The sequence below is a fragment of the Eublepharis macularius genome, chromosome 2 (genome assembly GCF_028583425.1).
Source record: "Eublepharis macularius isolate TG4126 chromosome 2, MPM_Emac_v1.0, whole genome shotgun sequence".
In the NCBI taxonomy this organism is placed as follows: Eukaryota; Metazoa; Chordata; class Lepidosauria; order Squamata; family Eublepharidae; genus Eublepharis; species Eublepharis macularius.
The window spans coordinates 130,331,930-130,347,082 of NC_072791.1; the positions used below are offsets into that span (position 1 = coordinate 130,331,930).

The 15,153-nt window shown below is 38.7% G+C and overlaps 1 protein-coding gene across 2 annotated transcripts in view; it reads right to left on the reverse strand.

Moving 5' to 3' along the window:
• HPS5 (HPS5 biogenesis of lysosomal organelles complex 2 subunit 2) overlaps positions 1 to 15,153 on the reverse strand; it is a 99,523-nt gene that overhangs the window by 37,399 nt on the left and 46,971 nt on the right. For both annotated transcript variants that reach the window (XM_054970743.1, XM_054970742.1), the window contains exons 13-16: positions 14,978 to 15,101; positions 6,543 to 6,692; positions 5,512 to 5,583; positions 3,172 to 3,818 (exon numbers count right to left, since the gene is read on the reverse strand). In XM_054970743.1, coding sequence (XP_054826718.1) covers positions 3,172 to 3,818; positions 5,512 to 5,583; positions 6,543 to 6,692; positions 14,978 to 15,101 — 993 coding nt within the window. The remainder of the gene's footprint in view (positions 1 to 3,171; positions 3,819 to 5,511; positions 5,584 to 6,542; positions 6,693 to 14,977; positions 15,102 to 15,153) is intronic.

Genomic DNA, 15,153 nt, shown 5'->3' on the forward strand with positions numbered 1-15,153 from the left:
AGGGGGTCTAATTTCTGGGCTAAAATAAGTTGGAAGAAAGCATTTTTGCAGCTGCTTTAAGCTGCTTCTCCAGCAGTAGTGCTGGATCTAGTATAAGCCCTAGGATTTTAGCCGAGCCAGCAATAGACAACTGGACTCCTATTGAAAGTAGAAAGCACAATGTCCTTCAAGACCTCACCCTTCCTATTCAGCATTATCCCCATCTTGCCAGAGTTCTGTTTCAATTTATTCGCTCAGCCATTTAACCAAAGTAGACAGGCAGTAGCTCAAGACCTCTATCATATCACCAGGAGATCTGGATAAACACAGACGTGAATGTTGTCAGCATGTTGATAACACTTGATTCCTGAACTATGAATAATTTCAGGAATTTTTACATAGCATGAGGAACAGAAATGTCCCCTGAGGATGACAACAGCTGGTCTCTAATGGCAAATCTTTGACAATAGTCTGTAAGGAATTATGTAAACCAGTCCAAAGAACATTTCCTGGTTTAGAGGGAGAAATAGATACAACAAAATGGCATGGTCCACTGCCATGGTCAAAAGCTGCAGATAAATCCAGTAGGAGCAAAAGAAGAGGCATGACCCTTGTTTACATTCAGATGGAAGTTGCAAGTCCATCAGGGCTGTTTCTGTCCCACAGCCAGGCTGAAACCAGACTGAAAAGGGTCCAAGAAGACCTGCAGTAGATCAGCCACCACTTTCTCAATTACCTTGCCCAGAAGGGCCAGATTAGAGACTTGCTTGGGACTTGAAGTTTTTTTTCACTGCCTCATGTATAATGTGGATGAAAGAATGGATGCTTCTGAGAAATGATAGGCTCTTGATTTTGGAAAGTCATGACCTGAGGTTTGGATGGCATGCTTTATGATAAAGTAAAGGTCAATGTAGACTTCAAAAATCATTATTAGGAGAGCCATCTTGAGACTTATGAATAAATATAAACTGAGACTATCACAGAAGACACAGCTTTGGATTTCAACACAGGAAGCTTTCTACAGAAGTTAAATGAAACTAAACAGAGATGGTTGACGTATGGAGAATTATTAGAGTTCTCACAAGGAGACTGCAAATTGAAGACAAGGGAAGATCTAATAGCTAAAGGCTATAAATGCCAGTGGTTCTTCTATGCACAACTGTTAGAAAGGTTTAAATTAGATTAAAAATTATGGGGCTTTGATTACAATAAAACAGACTTTGAAAAAGAGCTTTGTACAAATGATGAACACATTATTGCCAAAATGTACACACTTTTGTTGAAATTTGAAATGGAAGAAGAATGTATGACAGACTGTATGGTAAAATAGGGCAAAAAATTGGGTATAATATACAAATGGACCAGTGGGAAAATATGTGGGTAAAGGGTCTTTAATTCACTTTGAGTTCCACACTAAAAGAAAATTTTTACAAAATGATGTAACAGTGGTATATGTCTCTGGATAAATTAACAAAAATGAGTAAAGGTATGTCAAACAAATGTTGGAAATGTAAGCAACATAAAGGAACATTTTATCATCTTTGGTGGACTTGTCTTAAAGCAAAAAAATTTTGGTCACAAATTCATATGATACAGAAAATTTTGAAGATCAAGATACAATTTAAACCAGAAGCCTTTTTGTTGGGACTAATGGACAAACAGTTGGAAAACAAACATGGTATTCTATTTCTATATATGACAACGGCAGCTAGGCTTTTATATGCACAAAAAAAGAAAAGTACAGTATTGCCTGCAATGGATGACGGGATTGTGAAAATGATACAGTTAGCAGAGATGGCTGAATTTACAGCTCTGATTAGAGATAAAACATTCATGGTTAATTGGAAACCCCTTATTGACTTTCTGCGTAAGACAAGAAAAAATGAATTGATAATTTGATTTGATTTCCAAGAAACTTGGGAAAATAAATAGAAGGGGGGCAGTACTGAAAAGGTAAATTTTAGAGGTAAATATGTGTAAAGGTATAATAAGTAGTGTAGAGGAAAACAGAAAATGAAATATGTATTATTTTTCTTTGCTTTGCCTTTAATTTGTTTCTTCCCCCCCCTCTTTTTCTATTCGTTTTTCTTTAATTTGTCCTTTCTGTGTCCTTTATTGGGTTTTTAATCTTATTAATAAAATAAAAATTCTTATAAAAAAGAATTCTGAACATATTAAGTTCAATTATTCCCTATGGGGAAAACTTTCCAAGGGCCTGGAGGGCCATTTTTCAAGCAAACTGCACCAAAATTGCAGGGAATGTAGTCCTGCCTGTCCACTAAAGAATCCTCAAGTCAATTGGGTCAAGGGTACAATTCTACACGCCCCTGAAATTGTGATCCTAGCCACTTCCCCTTTTTTCCTATGGGGGAAAAAACCCATTAACTGGCCAAGCCTTTTAATGCAAACAGAACCAATAAAGCCCAACAGGGCAATATCAAAACAGAGAAACCCAGCAGAACCAACACCAGACCAGAGAATCCCAGTAGAACCAACCTGTAGCAAAGGACTCTGTTACAAGCCCAACAGAACCAGTGTCACTCACAGATGCTAGGCAGAACGGAGGGCCAATGCAAACTCAACAGAACCAACATTAGACCAGAGAATCCCAGCACCTAAATTGGCAAGCCAGTAGTACCAAGGCAGCCAGCTACACCTGGCAATGGCAGATGGCAAGCAAGCAACACATACACATACACATAGTAATACTGCCTCCCTTCCCTCTCCTCTTGCAGCCTGGGAAACCTGAACAAGGATGCGGGAGGGGGAATAAGGTGCTGCAGTCTTTAAAATGCAATTCCGAGATATTCCCAAATATATTTGGATAATTCAGAAAATACCAGTTTATCTGAAATACCTGAATAAGACAGATATATCTGGATATACCTAAATAACACAAAATAGGTATTTTTCTGGTATATTTTTAAACAGGATATACCGTATTACACATCCCTACACACCACTTTCATAAAGGATGAAGATTGTAGTATATCACAATATTTAATGTATGTATCACTTTGCTTTTACAGCACTGTTTTCTACCTTTGTAATCCAGTTTCTGCATTATGGTATGGTAGAATTATTCTGTATTTTGTAATCCACTTTGAGTCTCAGCTAGAAAGGTGGGCTATAAATGAAAAAGTAAATGGTTCACTGCATTAAAAGAAGACAAAAAACCACTGCATTGGTTACCTTTGAGTCCTTCTACATAGGTTTCCCAAATCTGGGGATGATCGCTGTGAGAGACGATAATACACTGCTTCAGTCTTTCCAAATCCAAAAGGAAAAAGTAGTCCTTTATGAACTGACAGGTCAAAGCACAGGAAGTTTCTGGCTGCATGCACTGTTCATTATTTACTTGTAAATGCTCATATACATTTAATTCAAAACACAAAGTTGTCAGCTCTATCAAATCCTTTTTCATGTCTTGTGCTATGAAATGTGGGGAATAGATCTGGAAAGATTGGCTGAAGGCTGTCTCTTCATCAGTTTTTTGGTAAAGCATTTTATCAATCTGATTGTTGCTGCTTGACCCTTCCCTGGCATTTCTGTCCAAAGTCCCTTCCTGTTCGTTATTTATAGCATCATTTTCATCGTTCGTTCTGGAGACAGGTCTCTGTTCCTCCTCTGTGAGATCACTATCTATTCCTATATTTTCTTCAAAAACTTGCTGTCCTTCAGGGTGCAAAGGTAACTCTTCATCTGTCTTGTAAGAGCTATTTTCTGAAATAGAAGCCACCTTGAAACCAAATGCGTCCTCCAGAAATGGAAGCCAGTAAAGCAAAACCTCTCTCAAACACTGTGGTTCTAACAAAATTAGTGGATCCTGGAGTCTGGTTCTGTAAAAAGAACAGATACTCAACTAATTAGAAAATCAGAATGAAGTTACTGACAAACCAATGCCCTGTATCCTGTAGTAAATTTCTGCTAACTGAAGAGGGGAGCGATTGTCAACAATTCCCCGTGACGGCAGCAGACTCCTAATTCATCTCTCACACTGTGCCTGCAGGTCCTCCATCCCTCAAGCACAGGATATGGGGAATATTTCAAGCTGTAATAGGAAGTCCTGACCCAATGATGGAAACACCTTCCATTAGCCCCACTGCAGGATTCCAAACCATATTGCTAAGCAAATGTGGTAGTTTTACATAGGCCATTCATCCCAACTAGACAACAGTCATTCTGGAGTGCTATTTTCTTTGTGTTTAACATTTTAATTTGAAAATCTGTAATCTTTGCTCATGCAGGCCTTTTTCTGTGAATAATCTCATGTATATGAAATCAGGCATGCACTAATCTACCACAGATTCACCAACTGTGAGTGGCAGATTACTGCAGGCTCAACTGAATCCTGCTCCCCAGGAAGTGCAAGGCTAAGCATACACCTTTTTTTAAATTAAAGTTTTATATGAAGAAAATGACAAAAAACAAATACACACAACAGTCAAATAGAAAATAACAGAAAATAATAAAACAAACAGACAAAACAAACAAAAGAAAAACTATATAAACTAAAAGGCTAAGCATGTAACTTCTATGGTCCCATTCAGTTATGATAATTCCCCTTAATCAAAAGGTATGTTCCCTGTAACTTCCAGGTAAATCTTAAATGACTACTAAATAGCATTCTGTGAATTTAATAATCTGAATTTAATAATCATAAAATACTGGATAAGAAATACAAATGCTAGAGCTAACATGCTTAGCCAACAGTCCTTAAATGCGCTCCTATCTAATGATCTGCAACGTTATATGTTTCTTGACAGTATACGTTCCAGATATTCCATTCTGGATGATCTTTTGGTTCCGGCAATCGACAACTCCAAAATCAGGAACTGGATATAAGACTTTGATGCAAGGATAGATCATGCATCAAGCCTGAATTCAAAGACAGCACCTGGTACAAATTATTTAACTACGATCATTTCAGATCCACCTATTTAGTTAATATCTTGAATTAAGCACCTCTCTACATCTTCAAACAATGCCTACGGCTGTATTGGATAGTAATTTTAATCACGTTTCACTGACCCAGTGTGCATGCATATGTGGTTCTAAAGAAATTGAGGATCTGCCCCACTATATCCTCTCTTGTCCATTGTATTGTACCCCAAGAGATAAATTTCTGACAGTGATTCTAGCCAGTTTAAGGCAATATTCAGAGGTGGAAAAAAATCTCTATATTGTTATCTGATTTAGATGCAGAGGTATCTTACAAAGTCTCTTTATTTGCAGTTGTGGCAAGAAAGAGTCAAGCAAAGTTGGTAGCTCGTGGGGCTTTTGGATAGATAGTATGCTATTAAACACCAGGGTTTTATCTGTTATAGATATATTGTTGCTCTATAGTTAATGCAGTTTATGGACTGGATGTTAACTGTATGTTTTAAATTGTAAATCTGCTATGGCCAATGGCTAACTGCAATAAACTTATCTACCTACGAAAATATTTGTTCAGCACTGCACATTTTTTAAAATAAGCATTTTTCATCTGAATACCCATATGAAACTATCTACAAATAAAGTGTCACTTACAGAGTCTCTTTAGTTGCTACCATGAGATCTTCAAGATAATTCTCTTCTTGAGGCTGGCTCTGTAGCTCCATCCTTAAGACATAAGAATTATACTTTAATCAATGATCTGAGAAAGAAAAATGCTCACCACTCCTCCCCTTGTCTTGTTTAACTGAAGCTCTCTAGGAGCTGAAAGACCAAACATTATAGTCACTTAACCTTTGCGATATTTTTCTTTATGTTTCTTTAATTTTCCCACACTAACTTGTGAGATTATAGATAAAGATCTTTTCACCCAAAAGTAAGAATCCCATGCATTCTGAGTAGCAGGGCTCATTTTGAGGGGGAACACGCCGGAACACAGTTCCGGCAGTTCCCCAAAGAGGTCACATGTCAGGTGGCCCCACCCACCTTACTCTCGGCCATTTGGGGCCCGTTTCAGCCTGGATTGGGGCTGAAACAGCCCAGATAGGGCCTCTGACGGGTGGTGGATCACTCTCCCACTCAGCAGCAGCCCAATCCTGAACATTTGGGGCCCCTTTTTGGCCATTTTCAGCCCTTTTTTGCCATTTTCAGCCCAATTACAGCCCTGAATGGCCAGGATTGGGTCCAAAACAGCCAGGATAGGTGATGTGAGGGGGTGTGGCATATGCAAATCAGCTATGCTAATGACACACTTCTGGTGATGGCAAGGGGTGTGGCATATGCTAATGAGTTATGCTAATGAGTTCCTCCAGCTCTTTTTCTACGAAATGACCCCTGCTGAGAAGACCTTTAGAAACTGGTTTAATATATTTCTGGAACCATTTTCTAGTTTTTCTAAGTTGATACATTTATCAAATAGTTCAGTGCATACCTCAAATGGTTAAAGATTGCTTTTTGGTAGCATATTAGTGTCCCTGTAAATGGGCACCTCAGACTTGCACTTGCATAATGGGAATAAAATCTGCAGTAAGCCTTCATTATCAGCTAATGAAATATTAGGTTTCTTGCTTCATCATTTTCCTAAGAGCAAAATAATTTTACAGGAGGGTAAATTAGCTTCTACTCACTCTTCTTCTTGAGGATGTGTTATAACACTTGCAGTCACCTCTAGCAGTTGCTCTTCATCATTATTGTCCTGTCTAACTCTATCAGGATTCACATGAAGGGTACCAATCTTTTCTATCTTCTCTGTGGTCTTACGTACAAAACTAGAAACACTAAGAATTGAATTTTAAAATACAAATATTACCAAGGACAGAATGCCAGATAAAAGAAGACAAAAAACATGGCATAGAATCTCAGAGTTTAACTAATTTATTATAGCATGAAGTTTCACAGGCCTTCAACAGAAATCTAAATCAAACTAGAAGGTGACAGATCAAACACAACACTAAAATATAAACCATAATCACTTTTGTCACCATATGCAGGGATTTTATAATAGTAAAAGTACTCTCAAATATTACTAAGCAAAGTCAGAATAATATTGGAAATAACATGTAAGTTCTCTGGTTAGTTCCCCACATAATCTGGGAGCAGACAAACTAGGTGTAAATGTTATAAACTCCAAAAATCAGTGCTCAGAAGGGAAACAGTCAAGCATAAAGTGAAAAAAGCAAATACTAGCTCAAAGTTTATTGATCAGACAACTAATTCTTGAACTTTTTACTAAGAAATATATCCTTTTAATTCTATTTGGTTTTCTTTTACATTTTTAAAACTTCATGCTGTTTCAGTGAACAAAGAGAAATGGCCTCAGCGCACAATTGTCATTCAAGCTTTGGTGGGTTGTGTTAATAATAACATAATGTGTTGTTATTATTATGACAGAGGGTTTTTTTTAATGAAACCATTAGTAATGTGTGTGTGTTAGTTTTTACTATAAACCTTCCTCGTCAATTCTGTCTGTCAGGCTCTGCGTCCTGGTCATCAGAGCCAGAAGGGGGCACGCCCTCCAGGTTGGTCTCACTCTCCAGCAGGGATTAGGGTTGGCCTCAAAATTGGGGGGAGGAGGCGGGGTTTACAGTACCCTTGAGCCTCTCTCCCTCCATTAGGCTGACAGGCTTCTCAGGTTCACTGGTTTGTCTCGCACAAGCTCTCTCTCTCTCTCTCTGTCACTTTCACTCACCTATCTCCTAACTACTCCTCACCAGTCTCCCCTTGACACCCACTTTTATGGAGTCTCCATGGTGGGAATCTCTGCCTGGCTTTATCCTATTCCTGGCATTTCCACCCCATCTCTAGGTAATTGCCAGCTAAGTTGACCTACTAGGGAGCCTCCCCTGGTGTCCCCTCATTCAAGGCTCCTTCTTCAGCATATCCTGCTCTCCTTTAGGGTAGGGCTGGTGGGGTCCCACCAAGTTCTGCTGCGTTGCAGCCGCCTGGGTGGGATGCGTTGTTCCTCAGCCACTGACATCTGCCACCACGGGGAGCCTAGCCGGCATGCTGGACACTCCCGGTGGTCCTGTTGCCTCCCTCCAGGCTTCCACGGGCTTTGCCAAGGCATTAACAGCCTCTCCAAGCCCTCTTCCGGGCCTCCAAGGTAAGTCCAGGGCAGGGTTGTTGCCTCCAGACACCTTCCATTTCTGCTATTCCAATATAGGATAGGTTTTAAAATAACCACTTGCTTGTGGCAAATAAGAATTACAGCAGTCAGGCAGGAAGAAATATTGTTCGTAAAGTGCCTGAGAATGGGTGTGAATAAAATGCTCCTTTTCTAACTCAAACTGGAGTCATGTTTTTTGAAATTTTGGTCAAGAGGCCCTGTGCTAAAAAAAAACTCTTGCTAGGAAAATTCCTTTTTGCTACAAAACCCTTCCTTTGCTGAGAAACCTGCCTGAGAAAGTAAGTGACCTTCAGAAGTTCTCAGTTCACAGCAACCTTGAGATAAGATAACATGCTAGTTTGTTAGTAGAGCCTCCATGGTACAGTTTCTTGTACAATTAAACAATTTGGAACATGTGTGAATGGTGGGTGGAACCAAAAGCTGCAGATTTGGTCTCACTCCTCCTTTCCTCACATATGCACCTACCTTGGTGACATCAGCATTGGGGCACCTGATTGGCTAACAGGCCTGGGCCACTTTGGTTCCCAAATGGTATAAAAATAGCTAATAAAGCTGTGCACTTTAGCTGAGCTTTTGCAACACACGCTTCAGCTCTGCTATGGCACCACTCCTGCCTCTGATTCTGTAGATGAATGCTTATGCAACCATTCCTCTGCTTTACTGTGACATCTAACTGTATGCCTCTTGGAAAGACTCTGACTTTTGCACCTTTGACAAAATTCTGTTGTGCCTTCTGGAATACCATGGTATGTATTAGCTAGGGCTATATGCTCTAGGTTTTGTTGTTTTATCCCCCGTCTGTCTTGTGTATTTTGAATAACTTTGCATCTTAAATAAATATATTTTTATTTCAGTTGTGGTTCTTGACTCTGAGACCTCAAAGCTATAAATCTTTCTGTTGAACCCACTTTGTGTACCTCTTGGGCCACCTACTGAATTAAAATTTTGTTCTGTGAACTCTGCTTACAAGCCCACTTTGCAAGGCAGACTTCTGCTTTAGTCCTCTGATAGACCTGGAGAGTTGTCCCTTTACTCCTGTGCCTTGGGATAGACAAAGGGACTGGTGTAACATATCAGGGAAATTGTGAGGCTTTTCTCTCACTGCTAATTTTGTAAGTTCTGTAACAAGATTCCTGGGCTCCTGTGTGTGCTCTTCCCCTCAGCTGGGCAGAGACGATGGGGTCGGGAACCCTTGATAGGGTAGGTAGTGCTGGGACTTTTAGCCTCCTACCCTGATAATGAGTTCACTTTTTCAAATAGAGGACAGGCCACAACTTATTTACATGTTATGCATGAACAAGTGGGCTACATATTTGTGGACTTACTTGCAAAGTGATCAAGGTGTACATTTCCCCCAGTGGAGGATCATGTTTGTCAAGAATTAGAATTCTCTTCTACTTCCCTTTCTAGAGAGAATTCATCTTCTCCCTGGAGATCAGATGGTGGTAGTACTCCCCCCACCCCTGTTCCAATCACTTTTATGTCTCTTAAAAGACAGTAAGAATTCCTGCTCACTTAACCCTATTTTAACAAGAACGGACAAGGAATTAAAACATCATAGGCATGTTAAGAGAACTGCCTGAGGACAAAGCCACAGACTTCACATATGCAAATAACTAGTCACTAATAGATAGCAAATGCATACACAACACAGAAGGCTACAGGGTGGATCATCCAACTTAAGTAGCTTTCCCTCCCTCTGAAGAGCCAGTTAGGTTGTAGGAAGGCTCTTTAAATTGGAAAAAGGCTTCAAACTGCACAGTGGAGTGGGGGGGACAGAGTTAGGAACTACACCTAATATTCAGCCCTCAGTCTATAGGAAGCTCCCTTTTTTATATGGGAAGGCAATTATTTTATATCTGTTCTTAAGTAATACAAAGTGCTCCAATCGCATTCACTCACGTAACACATCTGTGAACTCCACAGTGAAAGTACCCAGTTTTAATATTTAGCATTTCCATCTAGCACTTAAAGTAAATTTTGAAAACAAACATTTTTCTATCTAGTTTGAATGCTTCTTTTCTCTCAACTTAATAGATAACATTAAAATACAAAAACTTAGTACCTTACTTGGCAACTTTGTATCTATTTTTCCTGTTCAAGACCAGACAGATAATTAAATAACATTTGCAGAGCTCCATCATTAAAACACTGCCCCCCCCCAACTGCCTGTAAGCGATCAAAGTTTTTCTGCCCACAGATAGAGCAGTTGCTAGTTTTGCTTTTCCATCTGCAACCCTTTATACTGGGTTCCAAGGGCTCCCCCACCCAACTTTCAGAAACAGCTTTCCATGGATTTTCAAGGGGCTGCAGAGTGAAAAGGGGAAAAGTTCCTGATGTACGTGCAGAAAATCATACATAGTTCTTGGGTTCCCTCCCATTAGACATAAAAAGAATAAATGCAGGGGAAAAAAGAAAAAACAGTATACTATCAAGAATATACTTGGTTAACATACAACAGGCACCCTCCCTTTAAGGAAAACTTCATGTGCAGACAGTTATTTCCATAAAATTTTGAATAGCAGTAAGTTTGCTTTTCTGTAATACTGTTTGACAGTTAAAAACATTTCATGAAATTCACTTCTATTCATGTATCAATCAAGAGCAATAAAATGAAAAGCAAAATGATCTCTGTGTACTTTAGTAATCACCACTAGGGGTGTGCACTCCAAAGAGATTTGGGTTTCCCACTTCGGGTTTACACGAAGCAGGAAAAAATTCAGGAAAACCCAAATCCTGAAACGGCAAGCCACTTTGTATTCAGGTATTTAAACTGCTTTGGGATTATTAGGGAAGATTTGGCCATTGTTTCCAATGGGAAATGCAACTCCCAGCTATCCGGGGGCCTAGGAGGGGTCATTTTCTTCCCTAATAATCCCAATTTTTCAGGGGACTCTCTCCTAACTCCTTCTGACAACCACCCAAGTTTCAGAAAGTTTGGACATCGGGGGGGGGGGATCTTATGCCCCCCCCAAAGGTGCCCCTATCCTTCGCCAACTTCCATTGTTCCCTATAAGAACCGACCTTCATGTCAGAGAATCACACTAAGAAAAATTTAATTTAAAATACACAAAAGCACATGAAGCAAGGGATACTCTTGCAACAAGAAATAAACTGAAGCACCCTCCCCCCAATATAACCAAACTGATGCAAGGGGAACAACTTCACAACAGAGAATCACATCCATTCAACCCAAACCAAACTGAACCAAGGGACACTTTTGCAACTTACTTCCTCCCTTCTTCCCCTCCTGCATCTCACTCCAACCCTCTCATCGGACATAGGGGATAATGGAGATTGTAGATGGATAGAAGCACCTTTTTTGAGGAGCCATAACATGGCCCTCCAAAGTCCAATCTCCCTGAAACTTGGGGAATCTTGAGAGGACAAGTAGGAGTAGAGCCCCTGAAAAAAACTTTTTGATTTTTCAAAGAGATTAAAAAAAAAAGATTATGTGAAAACAGAAAATGCATAATAAAACATTATACAAATACTAATTGGAAAATGAGTTGAGACTTATACAGTCTTATATAAACAGTACATATAAATTGTTTTATGACTTGTACAAGCACTACACTTAAACTTACATTAAACTAGTAAAGGAATAAATTCAAAATTTGGTATACGTAAACATTGTTGCATACTAGTTCTCCTTCCCTCTCCTTGGTTAGTTTCACCTCTACAAATTTCAATATCAGCTTTGTCTTTATACTAAGTTGCTTTAATTAAAGTTAATTTCTAACTAAGCAATCAAAGAAATCCTTCAATTTCCCCCCAAATTTGGCTACCGGTCTGTTATATAGATAAATAGCGAGTTTACTCATTAATGCATATTTATGAATCTTATCTCTCCACTCTCCAGTTTATGAATCTTATCTCTCCACTCTCCACTCTAACACAGAACAGATATCTGTTTTCCATTTTGCCTCTTGCTGCTGTTACCATGTAACAGAAAAGATCTCCCTGTTCTTTTCTAACATTAGTTGGTAGGATATTTAAGAGCACATTTTTCAGATTTAATTCAAATCTAAGTTTGAGAATCTTCTGCATCTCTTCATGTATCTTTATCCAATATTTTCACGTTTTCTTACAGGGCCACGACATATGATAAATGTTGCATCCATGCTTTGATATTTCCAACAATGTCCGTTGTAACCCTTACTAATTCTTGCAATGTCTTTGGGGGTAGTGTACCATCTAAAGAACATTTTATACCAATTCTCTCTCAATAACTGGCAATCTTTAAATTTTATGTTATTAGTCCATAAATTTTTACATATGTTCATCAGGATAGTTTCTCTGAAATTTTCCATCCATTTTATCATATGAGTTTTATCATATGAGTTTTGTGATATTACGATAAGATTTTTCTAAATCTTCCAAGAAATGTTTCCGATCTCTGGATATTAATAGTTCATACTGCGGTTTTTCTCTCAATCTACCACGTTCTTTAAGAGTTTGTTCCTTTAGTCTTGATATTGTTTGATGATACATCAGCCATGGAATATTTTTGCCTTGAACTTGGATTTCTTGCCAGGTTTTTACATTTCCTTTTTTATCCATCATTGATTCATAGCTGAGCTGATCAACTCTATTTCTCGTGGCTAAGTCATAGTGAGCATTAATTGATGACATAAATGGGGAGATTAGTGGACTCGATCTGTTTCTACACTGAAACCATATTTTACGCAATCCATCCCTTATAATACGGATCCCATCCTCTCTGTGAACAGATTTCCATGATTTCTTGATCCATAAATAATTGTGGATGCCTTCTTTAGCGTCCACTGTCTCCAATTTGATCTGTCTGCTACTTGGATTTATAATCCAATCTGTTATCCAAACGAATGCTGCTGCTTGATAATAGAATTTGATATTCGGTACTGCCAGTCCTCCTTGGTTTTTAATCATCCTGTAGTACTTTAAATCTTATCCTTGGTTTCTTTCCTTTTCATATAAAGTCATTTATTACTTTCTGCCACTTATTGAGAATCTTTTGTTCTATATAAATTGGAATCATTTGAAATAAAAAGTTCAGTTTAGGTAAAATATTCATTTTGACTGCTGAGATTCTTCCTAGCCATGTAATATTTAATTTTTCCCATCTCTGCAAATATTCAATAATACTTAACGAAACTTTTTGGTAATTATTTTTATAGAGATTCTCATGTCGTGATGATACATTTATCCCTAAGCATTTTATTGGGTTTTCAGTATGGGCACAGTCCGTTATCTTTCCAATCTTTTCACGTTCCTCTGTTGGTGTCAAAAGTAACATCTTTGTTTTCTTCTTATTCAATTTGTATCCAGAATACTGTCCAAATCTTGTGTGGATTTATCACTGATATGACCACATCATCTGTGTAGCTTTTCATCTTATATATTTCCCCTCTTTTATTCCAGCAATTCTACTGTCTTGTCTGATTCTCACTGACAAAATTTTCAGTGCAATAATAAACAATAGTGATGATATTGGGCATCCCTAATGTGTTCCTTCTGTTATTTCAATTTTCTTCATAAATGAACCGTTTACTAAAATTGCAGCTTGCTGATTGGTGTAAATACTTTGGATCCAATTCAGAAACTCATTCCCACAATTCATTCTTTGCAATGCTTTCATAAGAAACTTCCAAGAAACATTATCAAACACTTTTTCAACATCCCAAAAAATAAATGCAGTTTTTTCGCCTTTTCTTCTTGAATATTCCATTGCACTGAGGAGATAATCTAATGTTAACTTTCACATACCTCTTCAGGATGAAGCCTGTTTGATCTTTATGAATTACCTCTGAAATGCTTCTTCTTAATCTTTCAGCCATTATTGTTGTAAATATCTTGTCATCCACATTCAATAAAGAGATAGGCCTATATGATTATGGTATTAATGGATCGTTTCTCTCTTTACGTATTAAAGTTATATTAGCTTCTTGCCAGGTTTGTGGTAAAATGGATTCACAGCCATGAATCCATCTGGACCTGGGGCTTTTGCAGCCTTCAGCTTTTTGATGGCCCCTGAAAATTTGGTGCTTTTTGCTTGCAAAATGCCATCCCCAGCCACCTAGAAAGCCCCCCCCCCCGATTTCCCCATAGGGAATAATAAAGATTTGAGGTGGATATGGGCACCTTTTCTTTGAGTGGCCATAACATGGCCCCCCCGAAGTCCAATCTTTCTGAAACCTGAGTGATCGTGAGAGGAGGGTTAGGGTTAGGGTCCCCTGCAGGTTTGGTGCATTTTGCTTGAGAAATGACACCCCCAACCATCTAGAAAGCCCCACTAGCAGCAGAAGCATTGTTTTCTCTTGGCGTTCCTTAGGAACGGCAAGGGCAAGACTGTTTCCATGCTACCCAAAGCTTAACAAAGCATTACAAAAGCAATGGTTGTTGTGGATTTTTGTGCATTACAAAAGCGCTTCAGTAAGCTTTGCTTTGGCATTCCCAAAACACTTCAGCCACATTGAGGCTGATTTGGGAATGCCAAAACATCCCGAATTGGGTCTGATCAAGATTAAAAACCTAGATCCTGAAACACATACCTAATCACCACAGCTACCCTACGGACACAGCATAAACTCTTCATGGTCAACCCTTAGCATAAGGCTTCAATGACCAAGATATTACACAATTAGCTGCTTTGGATCCTAAGAAGACTGAAATATAGAAATTTATTTTTAGAGGACACATGCACAGTTGCAATAGGCTGCTGTTTCTCATCCTTTCTTTTCAGACCTTACCTGCCCTGGAGGTAAGCATCCTTGGCTACCTGTACCCTTTTAATGACTAAAAAGAAATTTTTCACCCTAGCCAGCCTCCAAACAGTCAGCTTCAAGTGTTTAAGTCTTATTTATAAAAACTAGTTATGGATTAACAAATTATGATTAATGGATTTGACAAAACACAAAGGATGTAATGAATGCAGATTTTACACATGGTTTTTACCTGTCCTTAACAGCCTGAAGAGAGACGAGAGGAGATGGGGAACGAAATGACAATGGAATACTGAATGGAAGAAAAGCCTCATTCCGATCATTGTCGATCACCACAGAAGCATGAGATACACTGTCTAACAAACAAAATTTGAACAAGTCATGAAACAGAATGAATCAGCAAAACAT